Below are 19,836 nucleotides of genomic sequence, written 5' to 3'. Positions count from 1 at the left end.
GGAGAGAAGAATATCCAACACCCAGCTCTGGTTGAGGCTCAGAAAATCTTGCTACCACCCCTTCACATCAAACTAGGTTTGATGAAGAACTTCGTGAAAGCCATTGACCGGACTTTGCCAGCATTCCGATACCTGCATGAAAAATTCCCTCGACTCAGCGAAGCAAAGATTAAAGAGGGAGTTTTTGTGGGACCTCAGATTCGAGAGCTTTTCAAAGATGACCGGTTCAACAACTTGCTGGAAGGTGACGCGAAACAAGCATGGAATGCTTTTCGCCTAGTTTCTACAAACTTCCTCGGAAATGTTAGGGCAGAAAACTATAAGGAACTAGTAGAAGACATGTTGATGAAGTATAAGAAACTTGGCTGCAATATGTCTCTAAAGATTCACTTCCTTCATTCCCATTTGGATTTCTTTCCTAGCAACTGTGGTATTGTTAGTGATGAACACGGCGAACGTTTTCATCAAGATATCGCAACAATCGAACAAAGATACCAGGGAAAATGGTCCACTACAATGCTGGCTGACTACTGCTGGACACTCCTCAGAGATGCTCCCGAACAGCTGTAAAAGAGACAGGCGAAGAAATCTAAGATGTAGTCAATGACTTGATTTTTTATAGGTAGGCTATTACAGTTGACCTTTTACTATTGGAATGCATTTCGTTATGTAAACATTAATTTCTTGCAGATTACAAAAAAACTAGAGCCAATTTTGCAATTTGACTGTCATATTCGTGTTCAGCACATAAAAATTGATAAGAATTGACTAATTTTATTTCAGTAACATGACTTTTGTAAAAATTTGTTGTCCAGTGTTGTCAGTGACGCGATTATATCATACCGGGCGCAGACTGAAGTCTGGTTACCAGAACCAGAGCGTCTAGATAGCATAATTGACGAATCCAGAAAACAGATTGATGCCGACGAGGAATATATCATCGAATGGTCCAGGAGGATATTCAACCAACGAAACCGCGAGGCAAAAGATCTCGGTAGAAGAATAATCGGTAAGTTCACACAAGGTGGAAAAAACCACGACTACAAACGATATTGCTCACGGCTGATTATAGATGACGCAGAATATGATTTCGTAATCAAGGACGCAGTGGCAAAAAATAGATACGTGAACTGCAAAACAGCTTTCTTGTCCAATGGAACAAAGTTGGGTACAGTTGTTACCTACTTTGATGGAGACAGCCCCGCGTATCCGCATTTGAGGGCGTCTATGCTGGGTTACGCCGCTATCAATTTATTCTCGATGATAAATAGATTTCCCGACACCGCGGTTAGAGTAGCCGTTGATTCATTTTATATAGACGTAAAGTACAAGGGAAACTTAGCCGAGTTTACTAGTCCGGACGAGAGTTGGGGTATATGGAGAATTAAAAATGAAATACGACGCGATTATTCCTCGTCAGCAGATGTCACCGTTGAAAACAATTACTTACGCGGTGATAATTTATCAGAATGGTCTAATGCACCACCGTGTTCTGATCCAATTTGTAGACACAAAACAGTTTATTTAAGCGGCTGTGGCGGGTCAGGAAAGACGACTCGGGCAATTGAATTATTTCGAACGCGGGCAAGTATAATCGTGCTTACACCGACCCATAGACTAGCGCGAGAGATAAAACAACGAAATGTTGACGCCGTTACTTATCACAGCTTTTTTCGATACAGCGGCGGTGAGTGGACTCCTGATCGAATGGGCGAAAAATTTATTCCTGAGGTTATCATCTGGGATGAGATATGTACTGTTTCGTTAGATACTTTACAAATGTTTCTTGAGTGGTTGCTGCGCGCGAATACAGCGGTAATCATGTGTGGCGACCATGGCCAACCACCACCATTTGTCGGCGAGGGTCCACATGATTGGTTAAAGGGTTTTGTGGACTATTATGAAGAAACCGATACTGATTACCGAGCACTTGATGAACAACTGCGCGAGGTTAAAAAATTAATCAGATTACAGCCGGATAGAGTTCAATGTGAAATAATCCGCGAGGTGATTCCGGAAACGCCGTTAAATGAATTCTGGGAAACATGGAGACCAAACGATTTGATTGTAGCGAGTAGAAAGATAGTCAGAGACACACTTCAGCGGAAGTTGTTTACGTTGCATAAGGAAAAGTTTCCAACGCGCCCAGTGCCGTTATGTTATAGACCCGCGGATACACGGCGGCAGAACATTGAAGTTGAAATCCCGGGCCCGACAGCGTCAGGGATAAAAAAACAAATTCTTGTGCTGAATGATATTGTGCTCGTTGATATCAGCGTCGTCGAGGACGCGCTACGTGCTGATAAATCCCCGTGGACGCTAGGATACGCAACAACAATACATTCCTCGCAGGGACTAACCATCACGGATACAATTGTTTGGATAGTTGATAATCGCATCGAATGGTCAAATCTAGTCTATCTTGCAGTGTCCCGAGTACGGAGGATAAATCAGCTTCGAAGAATTGTTATTGACGAAGTCAGTGACAACGATGACATTATTGATGCTAGCGTCATTGATAGAAAACTCTCGGGTTACCGCCAACAGGATAAAAAAAAAACAGCGGCGTTTTGATATTGATGCCGAATTAATAATTGCGTTACGACAACAACAGAATAATCACTGCGCGAGTTGCAATTGTGTAATGCGCTGGCGTTATTCGGATAAAGACGCTCGCCAATTTACCGTGGACAGGATCGATAACAGTCTCGGTCATGTCAAAAACAATGTGAGGTTGACCTGTCTTGAGTGCAATAGACGCAACGGCGCTAGTTAAGACCACGCGGGGGCAATTGAGTATCGTCAGGTATCACTTGTAGTTGCTCGCGTGTAAACCCCCGCTGTGGGGCAGTTGAATCCAGTCTATAAATCGGTGGTCTACCAGTTGATCGTGTTATCGTTGATATGTTATGTGTGGTAACACTCCAAATAGGATCAGTAGCTCTTTTTTTACCGCCTTCAAGCTCTCCTGGTTCATACAGATATCTAACAGTGACATCGCCGAGAATCGGCTTGGAAACGCTATCTATTTTTGATCTTCCGGGTATGTACTCGTATTTAATCGCGTCGCTGGGCTTCATGTTGATTGCTCGGGTAATCTCGTTATTTAACGCTGCAATTACGCCTGGCAACCTTTTGACCCATTCACGAGATCGTTTTTCTTGGATGAATTCCTTCGCGTATTGATATCCAAATAACCGTTCAGCAAGAGTCCGATTGAATCGTTCAACAATTGCCTGATCACGATGTAGCGCAGTATGACCTCGTCGTATCGCGACGCTATGATGTTTCAGCGTTGATAAAACAGCGCCGCGAAATTCACTACCAGGATCAACTTGTAATAGATTTGGCCAGCGCAGAGGACCCCTTCGGTAAATCCGCTCAAACGCATCGGCTACTTCAGTTGCTGACTTTGTTTTTAACGGCTCCGCTTGTTTGTATCGACTCGCAACATCAACTACGGTTAGCGCGTATTTGTAACCGTTGTCATGCGGCAGAAATAGTATATCAGCCTGATGAACTTCATTGGGTACGCTGACATCAAAGTGTGAGAAGTTGATTTGTTTAGGTGGTGGTAGATAGATTTGCCATATAGCCTGTTTGGATAACCAATTAGCCGCAACGGCCTTTGTTACCTTTGCAGCGCTTGCGAGTTTACCAATTGCGGCCTTCCCCTTCCAGTATCCTCTCGGAGAATAATAGATGGATTCCATGTTGTTATTATAAACGCTAGCGTTTTCAATTACCAGCGCGAGAAGCTCCGCTTCCAATCATTAATTTACCTTTCATAGCCGATTTTACCAACCATGAAGCCAATTTTTCTTTGAATGATTTATCAGGAATAGCATTTAAAGCGTGAATTAATTTTACATCCGCGATATGACGCTGTTGCAAATCACCGCTACGATAAGCTATATCATGTATCCGACATGCTTCGTCGATAGCGTTTATTGGATACTCACCGGGTTTGGGCTGATTTTGATCATTGAGTCTGATATCTAATCGTGTTCCGGGGCCACAGTAGCTATATCCTGGGAGGTGCTTTTCTCCTGGATACTTTGCCCACGGGGTTCCGGGGAGTTTTGATAACTTGGCTGCAATATCACCTCCTCGCTTTTTTTTAAAGCATCCCCGGGTCTAGCAGAAATAAATCTAAATTTCTTTGTACCGCATGTCGCACACTTACCAGTAAGCGCCGATCTGTTATTTCTTGTTGTAACGGTTGTCATATCATTTGTGCCAGTACGCACTCTACACTTCACACAATATAAATCCATAATTTATGTATAGAGATATGAATATAATTGATTTTTCGGCGACTAAAACGAGAGAACCAGTTAAGCATGTTGCAGCGTTACCAAACTCGATCCGGATGATTATCATCGGACCATCTGGATCCGGCAAGACGCAATTGTTACTCAGTTTAATAATGAGATGGATGAAGTGGGATAAGTTGTATTTAATCGCCCCTAGCGTGGATGATCAACGATGCTACGAGGTGTTGAAAGATTTTAACGAGAATGCATCAGCGATCGCTGAAAAAAATGTTATTGAGTTTATTACAGATATCAATGATGCACCAGGTATTGATGATATTGATGGCGACGTTAACAATCTAGTCGCGTACGATGATGTTATGTTAGACAATCAAAAAAACCCAGCTAGGATATTTTCCAGAGGCAGGCATAAAAACACCGACGTGATATATGTCACTCAACGATACACTCAGATTCCAAAAGTAATCAGAGACAACTGTAATATTCTTGCTGTATTCAACGGCATTGATACACACACGCTACGAAATATTTGGCAGACATGGTGCGGCGGTGACATGGACTTTAATGGTTTTCGAAACTTTTTTAGTCATGCTCAGTCGACCCCACATGGATTTGTAACGATAAATTTACATGATCCTCGGACACGATATCGTATCGGACTTGACCAAATATTCGGTTAGTTGTAAATAATTTTCATTGTAAATAACTTCTTAGCAGCAGGGGGGGGGGGAATGACATCGACGCGGTCGTCGCTGTGTTTACCGGACGCTGACAAAACTGGGATCGGCGCGCATTAAACCAAATGACGTCACCATCGTGTAGGATGGACCGACGTCGTTTTTTTTTTACCAGGCGCTGACTACACCGGATCCGCTGAGTGCAGAAGTAATAATTAAGCAAAATAACGATTGGACAAAATGTCCGATTCGCCCCCCCCCCCTGCTGCTTGTCTAGTTCCATTAGAATTATCTCTCTTCAATGCAATATAGTACCTGGCTTTGTCCTTGTCAAATTTACAACCTAACATTTTTCTCTATGATAGTGTGTGACATGCATGCTCAGGTAGGATAAAAAGTATATTTATTTCACAAAACATTAGCATTGAGGTCTTTGGAGAAAAAAAATGGTACTGTGATACCATCAATGGACATAGGTTGTAAAGAGTGTGCGTATGAGATTAGGAATTTTAACGTAGCTTCAACAATTTTTCAGTCATATCGCTACGATGTCTGCAGTGTGGCAGTTTATAGTGATGTCTAGCACTGGAACTTCATGCCGCAGACACGTAGCATGATGTTCCACCCAGACACATTATCCTGACACCAAGCCGACCTGTCGTAACACTAACCTCTTAATGCTGAGCGCAAAGCGAGGCAGCTGTTATAGTACCATCTTTTAGATGTCTTTGGTATGACTCGGCCGGGGTTCGAACCCGCGACCTCCCGCTTCCGAGGTGGACGCTCTAACCACTAGGCCACCGGAGCGGTTGTAAAGAAAATGTAAAAATAAAACGTAGGTACAAATAACACATATTGATTACGGGGTGTTCCATTTAAGCGTCATTGATTCGTGTTTCTATACATAATTGTTTGCAATTGTGTAGAACCTGTATGTGCCGTCCGATTTCTATTTACCTTTGCTTACTGTAACCATGGACAGTAATATACAACAGTAAATGAAAAGTCGATCAGTCAGCTCTAATAATTGTTTGACAATTTTACCTATGAGAGTCGCACTATTGTCACATTTTTAAATATTTATATAAAATAACATTTGTCGAATGCCGGGTATCAGTTCTTGGTAGGAAGGACAAGCGATATATGACCAGTTGCATGCATCCGGTAAGTGAGACAGAATATTTTTCAGTTAGCTTAAACATGGGGATGAGCAATAAATTCGGTTGCGGATCTAGACAGCTTTTTTTCTGCCTTACTTTTGGGGAGGGGATGACTACAATTGGAGTGCCTGACTAGAAGAATACGCTTTGCAGTTAAAATATTCACGCTTAGTGCCAAACAAATCAATGTAGTCATTTTCAAAACCCAACCATCCATAGTACGGTTAAAGGGAGAGTGAGGTTGTGGGTTGTGGTGCGGGCGGGGGTGGGGGAGATGGAAATGGAGGGAGAGAAATGGAGAGAGATTCTGAATACATATCTAAAATAATATAAGAACTCAAGAAAGCTGAACTTCCTGAATGTGTTTAGTCCTTTTCTCCAGTGTTTATGGTTCGCCCACACACGCATATATATGTGTGTGTGTGTGTGTGTGTGTATTGTATACGATGTATCAATGATATACCACAAGATGTATAAATTTTTCATTGAAAGGAAACGAGGCTTGCCGAGTTTCCTTTTAATGAGAAATTTATAAAACGAGAGTTATATCATTGATACAGCGTATATAATATTCATATATTTTATTTATGTCGGATGCAAAAACATATTTACCCTTTGAACGGAGATGACATATGCTGCGGGCAAGTGTGTATTGATCGAGTGAATGAACTCATCATATCTCTGTGTCCGCTACTAAATGTAGTTCTGTGCCTTTTCTTCTTGTTCACAATGACATTTGCTAATTGACAAGTTGATTGGTTTCTTTTTGAGTTTCTATTTTTCTTCACATTGATTAAATCAATATAATACATACTTACGATTTACACATGAAATATTGTTTTATGAAGAAAGTAGAGATTTACAAACGCTGAGGCATTAAGCCATTCACGGACTAGTGTATGAAAATTAGCGAACTGACGAACCATCAAGAGGTAATTGAAATATTTTAATATATTTACATTTGCTCTAAGTCATTATTCTGCTCTAATTAACACTACTACCGACCATAATTATTCTCTCTCTGTATTTCTTTGTCTGTCTCTCTGTCTCTCTCATGTTCCTTTGGATGGTTTGACTTAACTTTACCATCACTCAGACGTCCAGAGACACCGTCGTATGTCAAAAGCTAAAATCTCCAACGCTCGTATTTTCATGGATTTTCGTAAGTATCTTGCTACGATGGTTCAGAGAGAGAGAGAGAGAGAGAGAGAGAGAGAGAGAGAGAGAGAGAGGGTGGTGGAAGGGGGACCGTTTCGACATTTTCATATTTCATTAATCATAATCGAGTTTTAGAACATTATAATAGATGTAAGAAACAATAACAGGAACAACAACACAAAGCATTAAATACGCTACATGTATGTGTGCCTCGCAACCGGCAAATTTAACTTATAGCTTTGTGTGGACAAGCTATTGCAACTATGTATCATTTCTATTATGAACACTGTAGATAGATCCCAAGGAAAGTGTAAACATACCGTTACGATGAACCATTTTCTTGTAGGTTACTTGGTGCAAGTTCTATTTTAAGGTTTTCATCCAATGCAAATTATTTCTCTCTCTCACTCCATATTTCAGCATATGTTGCGCCTAATACACGATAAGGGAGAGAAGAACGGAAAAAAGAAAGAATTGCGATGAAATTGTGTACCATGTTAAATTTATTTAGAAAACGGAGACCATTTCAACTTTTTATTGTTATTTTCATACGTCATTAATGATTAATGAGTTGAAATTCATCATTGATCTATATTCCTGCTGTTAAAAGAATGTTTATATATTCGTATTATTGCGCCATGGGTGGATCACAATTTGATATACCAATATTTTCACGTTAACGGATGCAAGACTTTAACGATGTATTATATCCTTTTTAGGAGCACATAACATTAAATATATTGTAACCTCTGAGAGATTGATCGTTCAGAGAAGAACTCTTTCAAAACGATATATCGACATACATACATAATACCTACATGCATAGATACCTACCTACCTACCTACCTACATACATACAAATAATGATAGATAGAAGTATAATTAGTTAATTGCGCTACACGCTAAAGTCTTGCTAGACACATTTTTTGAAGCAGTTAGAAGCCTGCCATGGCCGAATTTTATTCTGTATTTTTAAAAGAATCGGAGATCTTATATAGTTAAATTTATTTATACTGACCGTGTGACTGCCTATAATCCACGAAAGCACACGATTTAAACCGTACAAGGATATATCAGTCGATGAATGTCTGCATAGTAAACCTCTCATCATCTCTTTCTAAGGTGTCCTTAAAGGATCAAAATTAAAAGGACTTCTAACCCGATCTTTGACAGGCCATTAGTGTTTCGAAATCGCAATATTTCAATGAGGTTTAAACAGATATTCTCAGCTGAAAATGAGATATTAAGCCACAAATACCACTTAGCCGCAATCCAAAATCCAGGCAATGTGGGTATGTGAGAAAGCTTGCCAGTAGCTTCTCGTGAGTCGGTGGGTCTTCCCGTTTTTTTTTTTCCGGGTTCTTCCTCCACCATTAATACTGGCCGCAATGCATAGCCTATCTTGTGCTGAAAAATGGCGTTAAACCCCACAACAACAATAACAACAACAGCAATCCAAAATCAGAAGGATCTCCAAGTAATAGCATATGTTAACAGGTATTTTGTAGAACTGACCCTATTAGTGTATTTCACAGGTTCAAAATCTTAGTTAGGGGCAACGGGTGGCCGAGTCGTCTAAAGGTCTCGCCTTCACTGATCACTACTGTCCCGCCTATGCCCGCGTGGCTTCGAGTCTTGGGCTCGGCCAATGTGGGTATGTGAGAATCCTGCCAGTAGGTTCCTGTGGGTTGATGGTTCTTACGCAGAATTTCCCAGGTTGATCTTGCACCAGCTATCCTTGTAGCCATATATAGCTTATCTTACGATGAGAAATGGCGTTAAAGGTCTACTAATGTACTCACACAACTTTCGTTTATGTGATACATTTAATCTTCTTGATGTGTATTGCAAATGTATTATGTCAAATACCTCATCATTAATGAATTTAATGACGACAAAACATCGAATCTTTCTCGAACATGACAGCACGCTCCTAGCCGATTTCGCACTCGGCAATATATGTAAGAAAAAGCAGAAGTGACGTAGTGTAGTGCATTTCTATTTTCGTTGTTAGTTGCATTCAGTAGTTGTTACCGTGCGTTATCCGACCATTATCATGATGGATAGTCTGTAGTGTCCATTTTAGAGACGAATATTTAGATACAGTCTACAAAATTGAGGAGTCACTTATTACTACGGTCATCAGACGACTCCTGCCAAATGCAGTACCAAGTGTGTTTTCTTGCCAGATAACTGATTCCGTGACATCAGATCATCAAAAAACAAGGGTTGCAGCAGGGCTAAAAAAGATGTAGACCGAGTGAAGCCTTTTCAGAAGCGAGAGCTACCGAAGGTAAAATATTTATACATCTTTACTTTGCTATATTATTGGCTGTGAGTCCCTACCCCTCGCCACAAAATTATCCAGCAAAAGAATGATCAATGGAAAAGGGCTATTTAAGTGGGAGAGTGTTTGCAAATCAAAATACCCCACCCCTAGCCCCCAAAATGAACTATGCTTTATCCTGACGAGTTTGCGCGTGTGTGTGTGTGTGTGTGTGTGTGTGTGTGTGTGTCCTATGAATGTTGATTTTGCCCACTCACCCATTATTATTTGTCCTTGAAAAAAATTAATGTGCATGCCCAGACTTATTTCATGCCTGTTCAACAATAATAATCATGACAAAACAAGTTTTATTCTAAAGCTCACATGTTGTGAATACTCGATGTATCGTGCCTAATTGTAAAGGCTAATTACCCTGTCGCGTTGAGGCAATGGAAGTGACTTACTTTGTTTGCCAGAAATACACCTCTTCGTCAATGGATTACGGTCTAGATCCGAGTCAAACACACAACACAATGATTGTGGGTGTAAATAGTAATATCCGTTAAATGTGGAGAAAATAGTATTATTATTCACAATATGTGCAGAGCCATCGTTAATCATATATATATATATATATATATATATATATATATATATATATATATTATTGTTAGGTGCTGAATGAGAATTTTGAGAACCAGCACCCGGAAGATAATGCACTAGACAGAACTGAAGACAGTAGATGGTGTGACATATCGTGTGGTGTATTTTGATGTCACAGTGAACTTTCCATTCGTTCTCTGTTTACATGGTTTGTATAGCTTCACAGTTCATATGGATTCCTAAGGCCTCACAGATTATGTCGGCATATGAGTCAATAATTAAGTTAAGCAATTGTTTATTGCAGAAAAACTACAATGTATTGGTAATATGTCAAACTTTATGGTCGACCCTTAGTTGTAAAAGTAAGGATAAAAGTTTGGTGCATTTGCCAACTATTTTTCTGACATGCAAAAGACGTCATGTGTGACTGACATATCTACTGCAAAGGCATGACACATTTTTCATACTCTTGTTGCTGGGACTAGATACTCCGTCATTCAGTAGTGCTGTTCAATGTCAGACAGACAGGATACTTAAGAAAATCAAACAAGCAAACCAAACATGTAACATTATATTAACTAAGCTCAATATGATTATGTAAACGTTTGACTCGGTAGACCAAGTACCTGTCAACTTATTATTTGGCAATGCTACACTTAATTGATACACATATTCATGAGAAATCATCATCTCTTTGAAAACCACGATGATCAGTATACACATGTCTACATTTTCACCTACTACACAGGTTGCCAAGTAAATGTCCAGTATGTAAAGAGAAGGAGCAAAGGCATAGCAAACTTTCACGTACTTGTCAGCATTCATACATGACACTCACGTAGGAAAATGAGCTTACCTTTTCGATGTTCCCTATACAAAAGTTCATTTTTAAAATGCTGGTAAACACCTTTAGGCTATGTACAGGTGACGTCATATTTCAAGAAATAGTAGTAATGTTAATTTTGCTAAACATTTTTTTTTGTTCTCTTTTCTTCAGAGCAATAAAGTGAAGAGTAGTTACCACATGGAGAAAGAGGGACTTTTTAGAGCATGCAAAACTGCAGAACCAGTGTGGAGGTGGACACTATTATTACAGACAAGCATGTTCAAATACAGAATTTGGATCAGAGAGAATATGAGAGGCACACACTATTTTGATTTGTGACATGTAGCCAAGGGTATGAATATATTGCAATTTTTACTACACCGAATGATAGCATTTGAAACTCGTATACAAGCACATATAGTAATATAACAGTTCTAGATTTAAAGTTATGTTAATGCTGGACAGTGAACATATCAATAGGAATACAGCCAGCCCACCACCATTAATATTTCTGCTCCCTCCTACACGCCACCGTTCATACACGCACATAAGGGAGAAACTAACTAAAGCAAAGCAACTCGGACTTGACAGATTTTAATCAAAACAAAGCGAACACAGTTTTATTTTGTAGCAAATATTCGAACTCACATATTGCAACAACAATTATTATTATAACTATTACTAGTCATTCATTCATTCATTAAATTATGATATACATGTATGATAAAATGAATACTGTTTAAGTCTTGTTTCCATTCTATTAATTCTCTTCAGTAAAGTATCAGTGTGAACATAGGCAGTGGATGACATCTTTCAGTTTCTTGAACCACTGGGTTAACAATTTTGTTTCAGACTATGTCGAAGAATTGAAGGCAACACTGGAGGAAGCGGTCAGAAGTCCAAGTCAGTTGACAGTTATTGCCACCTCTATGCATCCTTATATCTATTTTGACTGAAAAAAGAATGTACAGCAAATTTTTATACTGAATAAAGTTATGTTAGTTTATGTATCGCGGTGTTCTGTTACTTTTTTCATGTTTACAGAGTCAAGACCTTTTGCATAAAATTAGATTTTGCTACAACCAGTGTTAGGAAGCTAAATGAATCAAATGTAAACAAGAACAGACAGCAATATGTTTCAATGTCATAGTATAGAATTTGTTCAAGAAAGGAAATAATAGAGGATTACATGTCTTTTTTTCACAAGAATTTCCAAGATAATTTACAAATTATTTCAGCAGCATCTATTATCAACATAAAATGTATGGGTAAAAATTCCACACTCAAGTAAAGTAGTATATTTTGTCAATAAAAGAGGGACGTGATGAAAAAGAACTTTAAGCATAATTTTCACATGTGTATAACGCAGTCACTTGTCCCTAATTGACCCTGATAGTGACACCATGACTATTGTAAGAATATTTTGCCTACAAGTGTTAATGTACTCGGAGAGAATTTCCTTCCATTTTCCATATTGCTGTCTGTAGGCACAGTATGCTGCTTCCAGGACATATTCATCCAAGCAAACTGTCTGAAATCATGGTTGTCTTATCCAAAATCATACTGATCTCTTTACAGCATCTACACTTATTTACCGTTTCGTTACTGCTGCAATTTCCACAGGTACACCAATATTCATGGTAAATACACTCAATCATTCATTATTGTTTTAGACAGCAAACTTGTTGATAAAACATATGAGAAGATCTTGCATGTTAAAATATGCAGTTTATGTATATATGATGCATGGTTAGACTTTTCTTCTATCTTTTGTACCACAATAATTAACATTTAATCAGCAATGTATTATTCCCAAGATGTGTTTCCCCATAAATCTGCATACTTCCTCTGCCACTAGTATTATACGCCCAGACACTCAGATAAAATATATGCTTGCTAAACATTTGGATACAACAGGTCTATGATTACTTTTTTCTTTTTAATAAAGTTCTTCAATTTTACTATCTGTGGATGGTAGTAAACAATCACACTGAGGTCTGCATTTCATCACGGTTTAATAGAACAAACTTTAGTCATAAAATTAATAAAGTATTTATTTCCACACCTCTCACAGTCTGAATCTAAAGTGTTTAACTTTTAACACCACTAGTTACTGATGAACCAAGCCCACTCCAAGTTTCGCTTAAATTCGTGCCCTTCTCTTTTCATTATGAAATTGAAATAACATGAACGAAAGAATATTAATAATAATTGCCATAATGGTAACAGTAATTACCATAATGAATAGCCCAAACGCGGCTCAACCTCATTATGCCCCATGTTCTCATTAGGGTATTCGTTCTCGTCCACGTTCTCGTTTCGTTCGGGCTTAAAATGTTACTGTCTAACCTAGGGTAGCAGGATCTTCTTAAGATTCATTACGTCTATCATCTTCTGGGAGTTCACCTTCCTTACAAGACGGAAATGATCATGACAAATTTGAAGTAGATTCCGCCATCATCACCACATACGTTAAACTTAAGGGACTTCCCGACAGCACGTCACTTCCAAAAATCCTATTATCACCGAAAGTATAAGAATATTCCAGAGAGTAAAACATCGATAAATGCACAAATTATCTTCATTTTCTTCTCTTTTAGTTAAAATATTCATTTTTAATGCACATTTCTGAATTATGTAGCGAAAGATGAACATTCTGATATATAGTGTGTATTATACTATAGTAGAACTATATACTAAAAAAAAAAAAATAAGAGCCAATATACATTAAACTTGTCAAGCATGGTGAGTGAAAACAAAAATCTTATAGGAAAGATAATTCGAGATCAACTTCAGCGCAGAATATATGTAGTTATGGAAAGATTGTGATTGTTTAGTATCAGTATCATATGTTTCAATTTATTTTTAAATTCATTTTTGCAGTTGTGTATCAAAGTGTTCCATTTTATTTATCCATCTAAAGCAATTCAGTTCAACGTTGTTCCATGTCACTTGTGTGTGTGTGTGTGTGTTTGTATTTGTATCGTAGTTTCAACAATATAGAGTCATATCGCTACCATGTCTGTAGTGCGGCAAATTATAGTGATGTCGTGCAATGGGGCATCATGCCGCAGACATATGGCGTCATATCCAACCCAGTTACATTATCCTGACACCAGACCGACCGGTTCTAACAGTAAACTCTCAATGCTGAGCTCCAAGCGATGCCGTTTCTAGTACCACTTTTATAAGTATTTGGTATGACTTGACCGTGGTTCGAACACGCTGCCTTCCGCATACGAGGCGGACGCTTTAACTACTTAGGTCACCGAAACGGTTCATTTCACTTTTAGAACATGCATCTTTAGTTTGACTTTAGTTTGAATCTCAACGGATTTTCGTGCTTTTGGGGTCAATGTGCCTTTTCTGTAGAGAAATTCCATGTAGATAGACTAGACCTGAACTGGGCAGGGAGGGGTTTAAACCGTTATCATTCGGGTAGAGACCCAGAGAGCCACCTCACTTCCTGCATCCTGGGATACGCGGTAGCTCAGCTGGCAGAGAGCCCGATTTGTAATCCAAAGGTCGCAGGTTCGTTAATAACGAACAAGAACAGAACAAAAACTGAAATAATTGATAACCATCATCATCATAACATGTGTCTGTAACTACATGCATACTATTATTCGTCCCAATTCTCATTGTTTATTATACTATGTAGAAGAATATTTGAAAAGAATAATATTCAAAATGGAAAAGTGGCACAATGGCTATCTATCTATCTATCTATCTATCTATCTATCTAGTTCCATGGGAGATTTACACTAACTTTTCTAATATGACTATCTTTCTAGTTCCATGAGAGCTTTACATTAACGTTTCTAATAGAAAACAATAATAAAATTTAAAAAATACGGTATTATGAACAGTTTATATCACAGTAAGTATGTCACAAATGTGTTCTAGACAATAAAGAAAACTAAGCGTCCCATTCCGATTAGCCTTTTTCTTGAAAAAGGAGTATAACACATCAATACCCTAACCCTAAGCCTAACCTTATTTTGACGAAACCACTATTTAATCTGTACCACTTATGATCATTTATTGTCCTTCCAGATGTTATCAACATGGGATGTTCCGCATCACACTCATCGGGAAATCCCATCAACGAGAGGGCAATTTCGAACTTGTCACCGACTCCGAGACATAATAATGGTAAATGTACACGAACCGGTTCATGCGAATTTTTATGGTAGAAACAATAGCATGCACATATTGTCGGGGTCTGTTGCAATCCAGTTAAGCCTATTTCGAAAATGACCCCAAAGTACGCTGACAAAGAGTGAACCGGAAGTTTGGACTTTGGCCTGGGTAGCTGTTTACAAACACCATGTCCAAATGAAAGCAAGTTCTCCAATGTGTGTGTGTCTGTTTTGTTTTAATGCGATGCACGCCAGTGGTGTAAACCTTTTATTCGTCTGGTACCTTAATAGATTTAGAGACCAGTCGTTATGGAAACGGTGTTCATATTCTCTTGTGAAAGATTTTGATGAGTCCTTTCTTAAAATTCGGGTACTACATCGCCATTTGCTTGTGCAATATACACTGAAACGTTTCTAGAGTACTTGACTAAACTGGTAAACTGTTTAAATCCACAGATGATGATAGGTTACAAGCATGCATCCATTTTTTATGAAGTTATAAGCCTTTTTGTGTCGATTCCCCCTCGCAAAGGTTTGGCTCAGACAACGACCCGACCTGACCTTTCCTACTATGCGCGCAGCAGTTTATAAATATACCTCAAGAACACTTTACCTAACTATACCGTATTCATTTATTTAAAAAGAAGTCCTTGCATAATATTTTAGCAACAATAATGAAGCGCATAGTGACGTCATTACCTCAACAACGCTACATTGGTATGACCTCAATTGGCGAGAGATCACCCGGATGTAAGCTATCCGATGAATCGTACTACTATTTACTTTAATACAACAGTATGCTATTTTCTTAACAGTAACATATGGCAAACTAACTAGCACTATTTAAACAGAAATGTCTGTGGAAACGACCGTCTGTTCTGGCTGTTCGTTGCAACTTCATGCACAGTCAACCTTGAAAAACAATGACGTCACACAATGGTGAAAACTTTTTTCAGAGTGTAGTATACTTAGAACAAAAGGTCTCATTTAAACAAACGGAATAGAGTAAAGTTCTAATGTTTTCTGGTACACTGTCCTACCTAATAATTACGAATGTTGATTCCAAATATCGTAATTAATATTGTAATTAATCAAATGTCCCTCGTGAAAACAAAAGTAACATATTAAGGTTATAAATTATTCTTTTTTTATTCTCCAACAATTGCAGAAGACAGATTCTCTCTCTTTGTATGCACGTATGTGTATGTCTCTCTTAAAACACATTTAAACATACGCACATTCACACTGTAGATATTTATTCACACTAGCAATGTAATTATGTAAATATGAATTTCTAGGTGCAATGATGAATGCAAAAGTAGGACCATCATACTTTGTTTTAATAACAACGGAAATGACTAATTAAGGTGGGTGGTATAATGTGTGGCGCCATAACATAACGGTAACCTGCCTGATTTGATATCTCAGCCACAGTGTGTAGCAACGTTTATGGGTTTTATTAGAAATGTTTTCTAAACACGGTACTATTGACATAGGAATATATATATTCCTCTACTTTAATACACCCACTGGTTTTTCTCAGTTAAACTCACTTGACAAATTACGAAAAGGTTTCTATCGACACTTTTTACACCATATCGCCCAAACAGTTAAACACCCACTTTCTCACTGTTTACGAGGCTAGTAAAATTCGTTTCGGTACTTATATATATATATATATATATATATATATATATATATATATATATATATATATATATATATATATATATATATATGTGTGTGTGTGTGTGTGTGTGTGTGTGTGTGTGTGATTTGGATATGTAACGTAGCTTTAATAATTTTTCAATAATATCGCTACGATGTCTGCAGTGTGACAGATTATAGTGATGTCTAGCACTGGGGTATTATGCGGCAGACGTGTTGCATCATGTCCCATCCAGTCACGTTATTATGACACCAGGCCGACCAGTCCTAACACTAACTTCTTAATGCTGAGCGCCTAGCGAGTCACCTGTTAGTACCATTTTTATAAGTCTTTGGTATGACTAGGCTGTGGAACGAACCCGCGACCTTCCGTATCCGAAACGGACTATCTGACCAATAGGCCACCGGAGCGGTCTCATTATGTTTCTAAAATCAAAGTTTAAAATCTCCTACTGTTAAACAATAACATCTCTAGACCAATCATAATTTGCTTGTTATCTTTCTTTTCTCCTTCCTTTTTGAATCATTTAAGATAAAGAAAGCAAATTATGAGGGTGTGCAAAAAAGTATGTCAATTAAAAAAAAAAAAAAGCAAAAATAACTAACACACTAGTAACTTAGAATCGTGCGATTGTATAATAAATAATCGCATAATAAAAAGAGGACGAAAAAGTATATTAATGGAATTTTAGGAAAAAAGGAAATTAATAGAAAGACCAGTAAGAAAATATATATTATAACTATTGCTATTGAAATGTATGAATGATCATAAAATCCATACCGTACAAACTGGCGTATAAGTGGAATAATTTAGGAAAAAATAAAGACCTGTAAGAAGGGGGGTCAGCTTATCCGCGGGCCAATGTCTAAACTTGACAGTTTTTAGGTCTTTTTGTTGACTACTGTAACGGCTATAAATCTTGGGGCACAAAACAATAAAAAAAAATTCTGTGTCCTAAGAAATAGGCATGTAAAACGTAACTTTCGGTGACCTGACAATTATTAAACTATTATAAAGTACTATGACTGGTTTTATTATTGTTTTGCATGTTTATATTTTCTGATTTCTTCAACATGAAGTTAAATAAAGGTAAATACAGCCTTTTGAGTTCACCAAGGAGACCATTCTGAACTATAATGTACAGTACTTACGCACTGCAAAGCGTGCATAGCATCACATAAATCCTTACTTATTCCCAAACAATGATGCAGATTTTGCTTTATTCATTGTTTCTACCAAACTGCATTCTTCAAGATAAAATTTCAGCTAGTCCTTAATAGCTGTTTCATTTACGTTGAATCACGTACTCACGAGTTACTAATTTTCAATGATATAAGCGATCCTACAAATTGAGGTAATATTGACATAAAGGTACGCACGTTTATTTGTGCAAAGCACATAACCATCATACTTTACGTGTTCAAGGAGAGTGGTAATAATAAATGCCAAAAATCTCATAGAGATCAACTAAGATCAACATCAATCAATTTTAGTTTTGTGTTTTAGCTGAACAAACATAACTTTCCACACGATGGAAAACTTGATGCTTCGGTGTCTGCTATGTCTGTCTTTCGTTTTGCGACAGCAGTAGAGGCCAGTTAATCATTAAAACCCTGAAACTGGCTTGTGATAAGAATGTATTTTAACCGGTAACGATACCAGTTTAACATTGGTGTATACGGTATAAAAATGCCAAGTTACTCGTGTAAGTTTCTTTAGTGGGAATGGAGCTATATCATATGGAGTTACAGCATTCGTAGTGATCATTCTTGGGATTGAAATTAATTGTGTAAATTTTTGTTGTTGTGGTGTATCTTTTTGTTCTGGTTTATTTTTTATTTTTGTATTATAGTAGAGGTAAAAATAATCATTATTTTACGTGAATAATGTTTAAACTTAGCATTCATTTTAGTGAAGAAGCGAATGCTTTATACTAAAATAATTATTTCGTCACAACAATACTTCACAGGTGATACAACAGAACATGTAGGACTTTTCTTGTTTAGAAGAAATGAAAATTGAAGACATAATGTAATAAGAGGGAGTTCTCTTCAAAAATCGGAAGATATTATGAAATCGGGAGGTAGGCGTGGAGCGACCCAAAAAATCGTGAGTTTGTTTTTTCCTCCTGGCGTGAAAGTTGACAGGTATGGTGTAAGTTCGCTTACATCAAAGCAAACTACAACTCAGCTTTTACGGCATTAGCATAATTTTCGAAGCATTATTTCCAAAACTTCATAAGAAAACAGAAAATTAAATAAATTACTTTTAATAAGTTTATACCATTTCTTTTTAATAATCATGCACGCCAAACTCAAGATAAGTATAGATGTAATTTTTTTAACTACAAGTTTGCCAAAATAAATGCATTTAGAACTTATCTCGTGCATCTTGAGATGACTCGGAGTTGTAAGTCGGCTTATACGCGGGTCATGTACTTTTTAGTGTTTATACCTGTTCAGTTTGGGGTTCGGCTTATACGCGAACGGGCTTATATACGAATATATACGGTACTTGATTTACCGATCATAAATGCAGATAAAGAAAGGAAAACTCTTTTAAGAAGTTTCTCACTAAGAAAGATAATTGAGACGCATGAATAAGCAAACTTCAAGCATAATTAGCAAAATTAAAACAAGAAATATTTAGAAATTCATTTAATTTGAATGAGCGTGTATTCTGCGGTGGCAATATTCAAGCTATATCCGCATTTCAATACGTAAAATTTTCTTGAGAAATGACTTCGTTCGGATTATTTCAGAATCGGCTTCTCTTAAAGTATTGTTATACTTAATGATCAGACTAATGAGGATTCCGTTTCATCAACTATGGTAGGTCCAGTATTTATCAGTCTAACGAGGAGGCTCTCCCATGAAACCTGGCAGATACAGTGTTTTTATGACTAGTGAGGAAGCCCTGTCAAGAAGCCTGGCATGTCCAGTATTTATGGGACTGATGAGGAGGCCCTCTCCTGAAGCATGGCAGGTCCAGTATTTATCAGACTAATGAGGAGGCCCTCTCCTGAAGCCTGGTAGGTCCAGTATTTTCATGACTGATG

General features: G+C 37.8%; 1 protein-coding gene across 5 annotated transcripts in view; it reads left to right on the top strand.

The window, feature by feature from the left end:
• The window catches only part of LOC149789815 (uncharacterized), a 110,698-nt gene that overhangs the window by 55,920 nt on the left and 34,942 nt on the right, over positions 1–19,836 (top strand). The window contains exons 1-3 of one of the 5 annotated variants that reach the window (XM_089971810.1): positions 5,978–6,118; positions 9,462–9,565; positions 15,024–15,122. In XM_089971810.1, the coding sequence (XP_089827936.1) occupies positions 15,035–15,122 (88 nt within the window). In that variant the 5' untranslated portion in view covers positions 5,978–6,118; positions 9,462–9,565; positions 15,024–15,034. Of the gene's footprint in view, positions 1–5,977; positions 6,119–8,197; positions 9,566–15,023; positions 15,123–19,836 lie in introns of those variants that run through there. The other 4 variants (XM_089971808.1, XM_089971809.1, XM_089971807.1 and 1 more) reach the window with 4 other exon arrangements.

This window comes from Sinohyriopsis cumingii, chromosome 10 (assembly GCF_028554795.1).
Source record: "Sinohyriopsis cumingii isolate HCF-2022 chromosome 10, ASM2855479v2, whole genome shotgun sequence".
In the NCBI taxonomy this organism is placed as follows: Eukaryota; Metazoa; Mollusca; class Bivalvia; order Unionida; family Unionidae; genus Sinohyriopsis; species Sinohyriopsis cumingii.
This window is presented reverse-complemented; position numbering and strand designations above follow the sequence as displayed.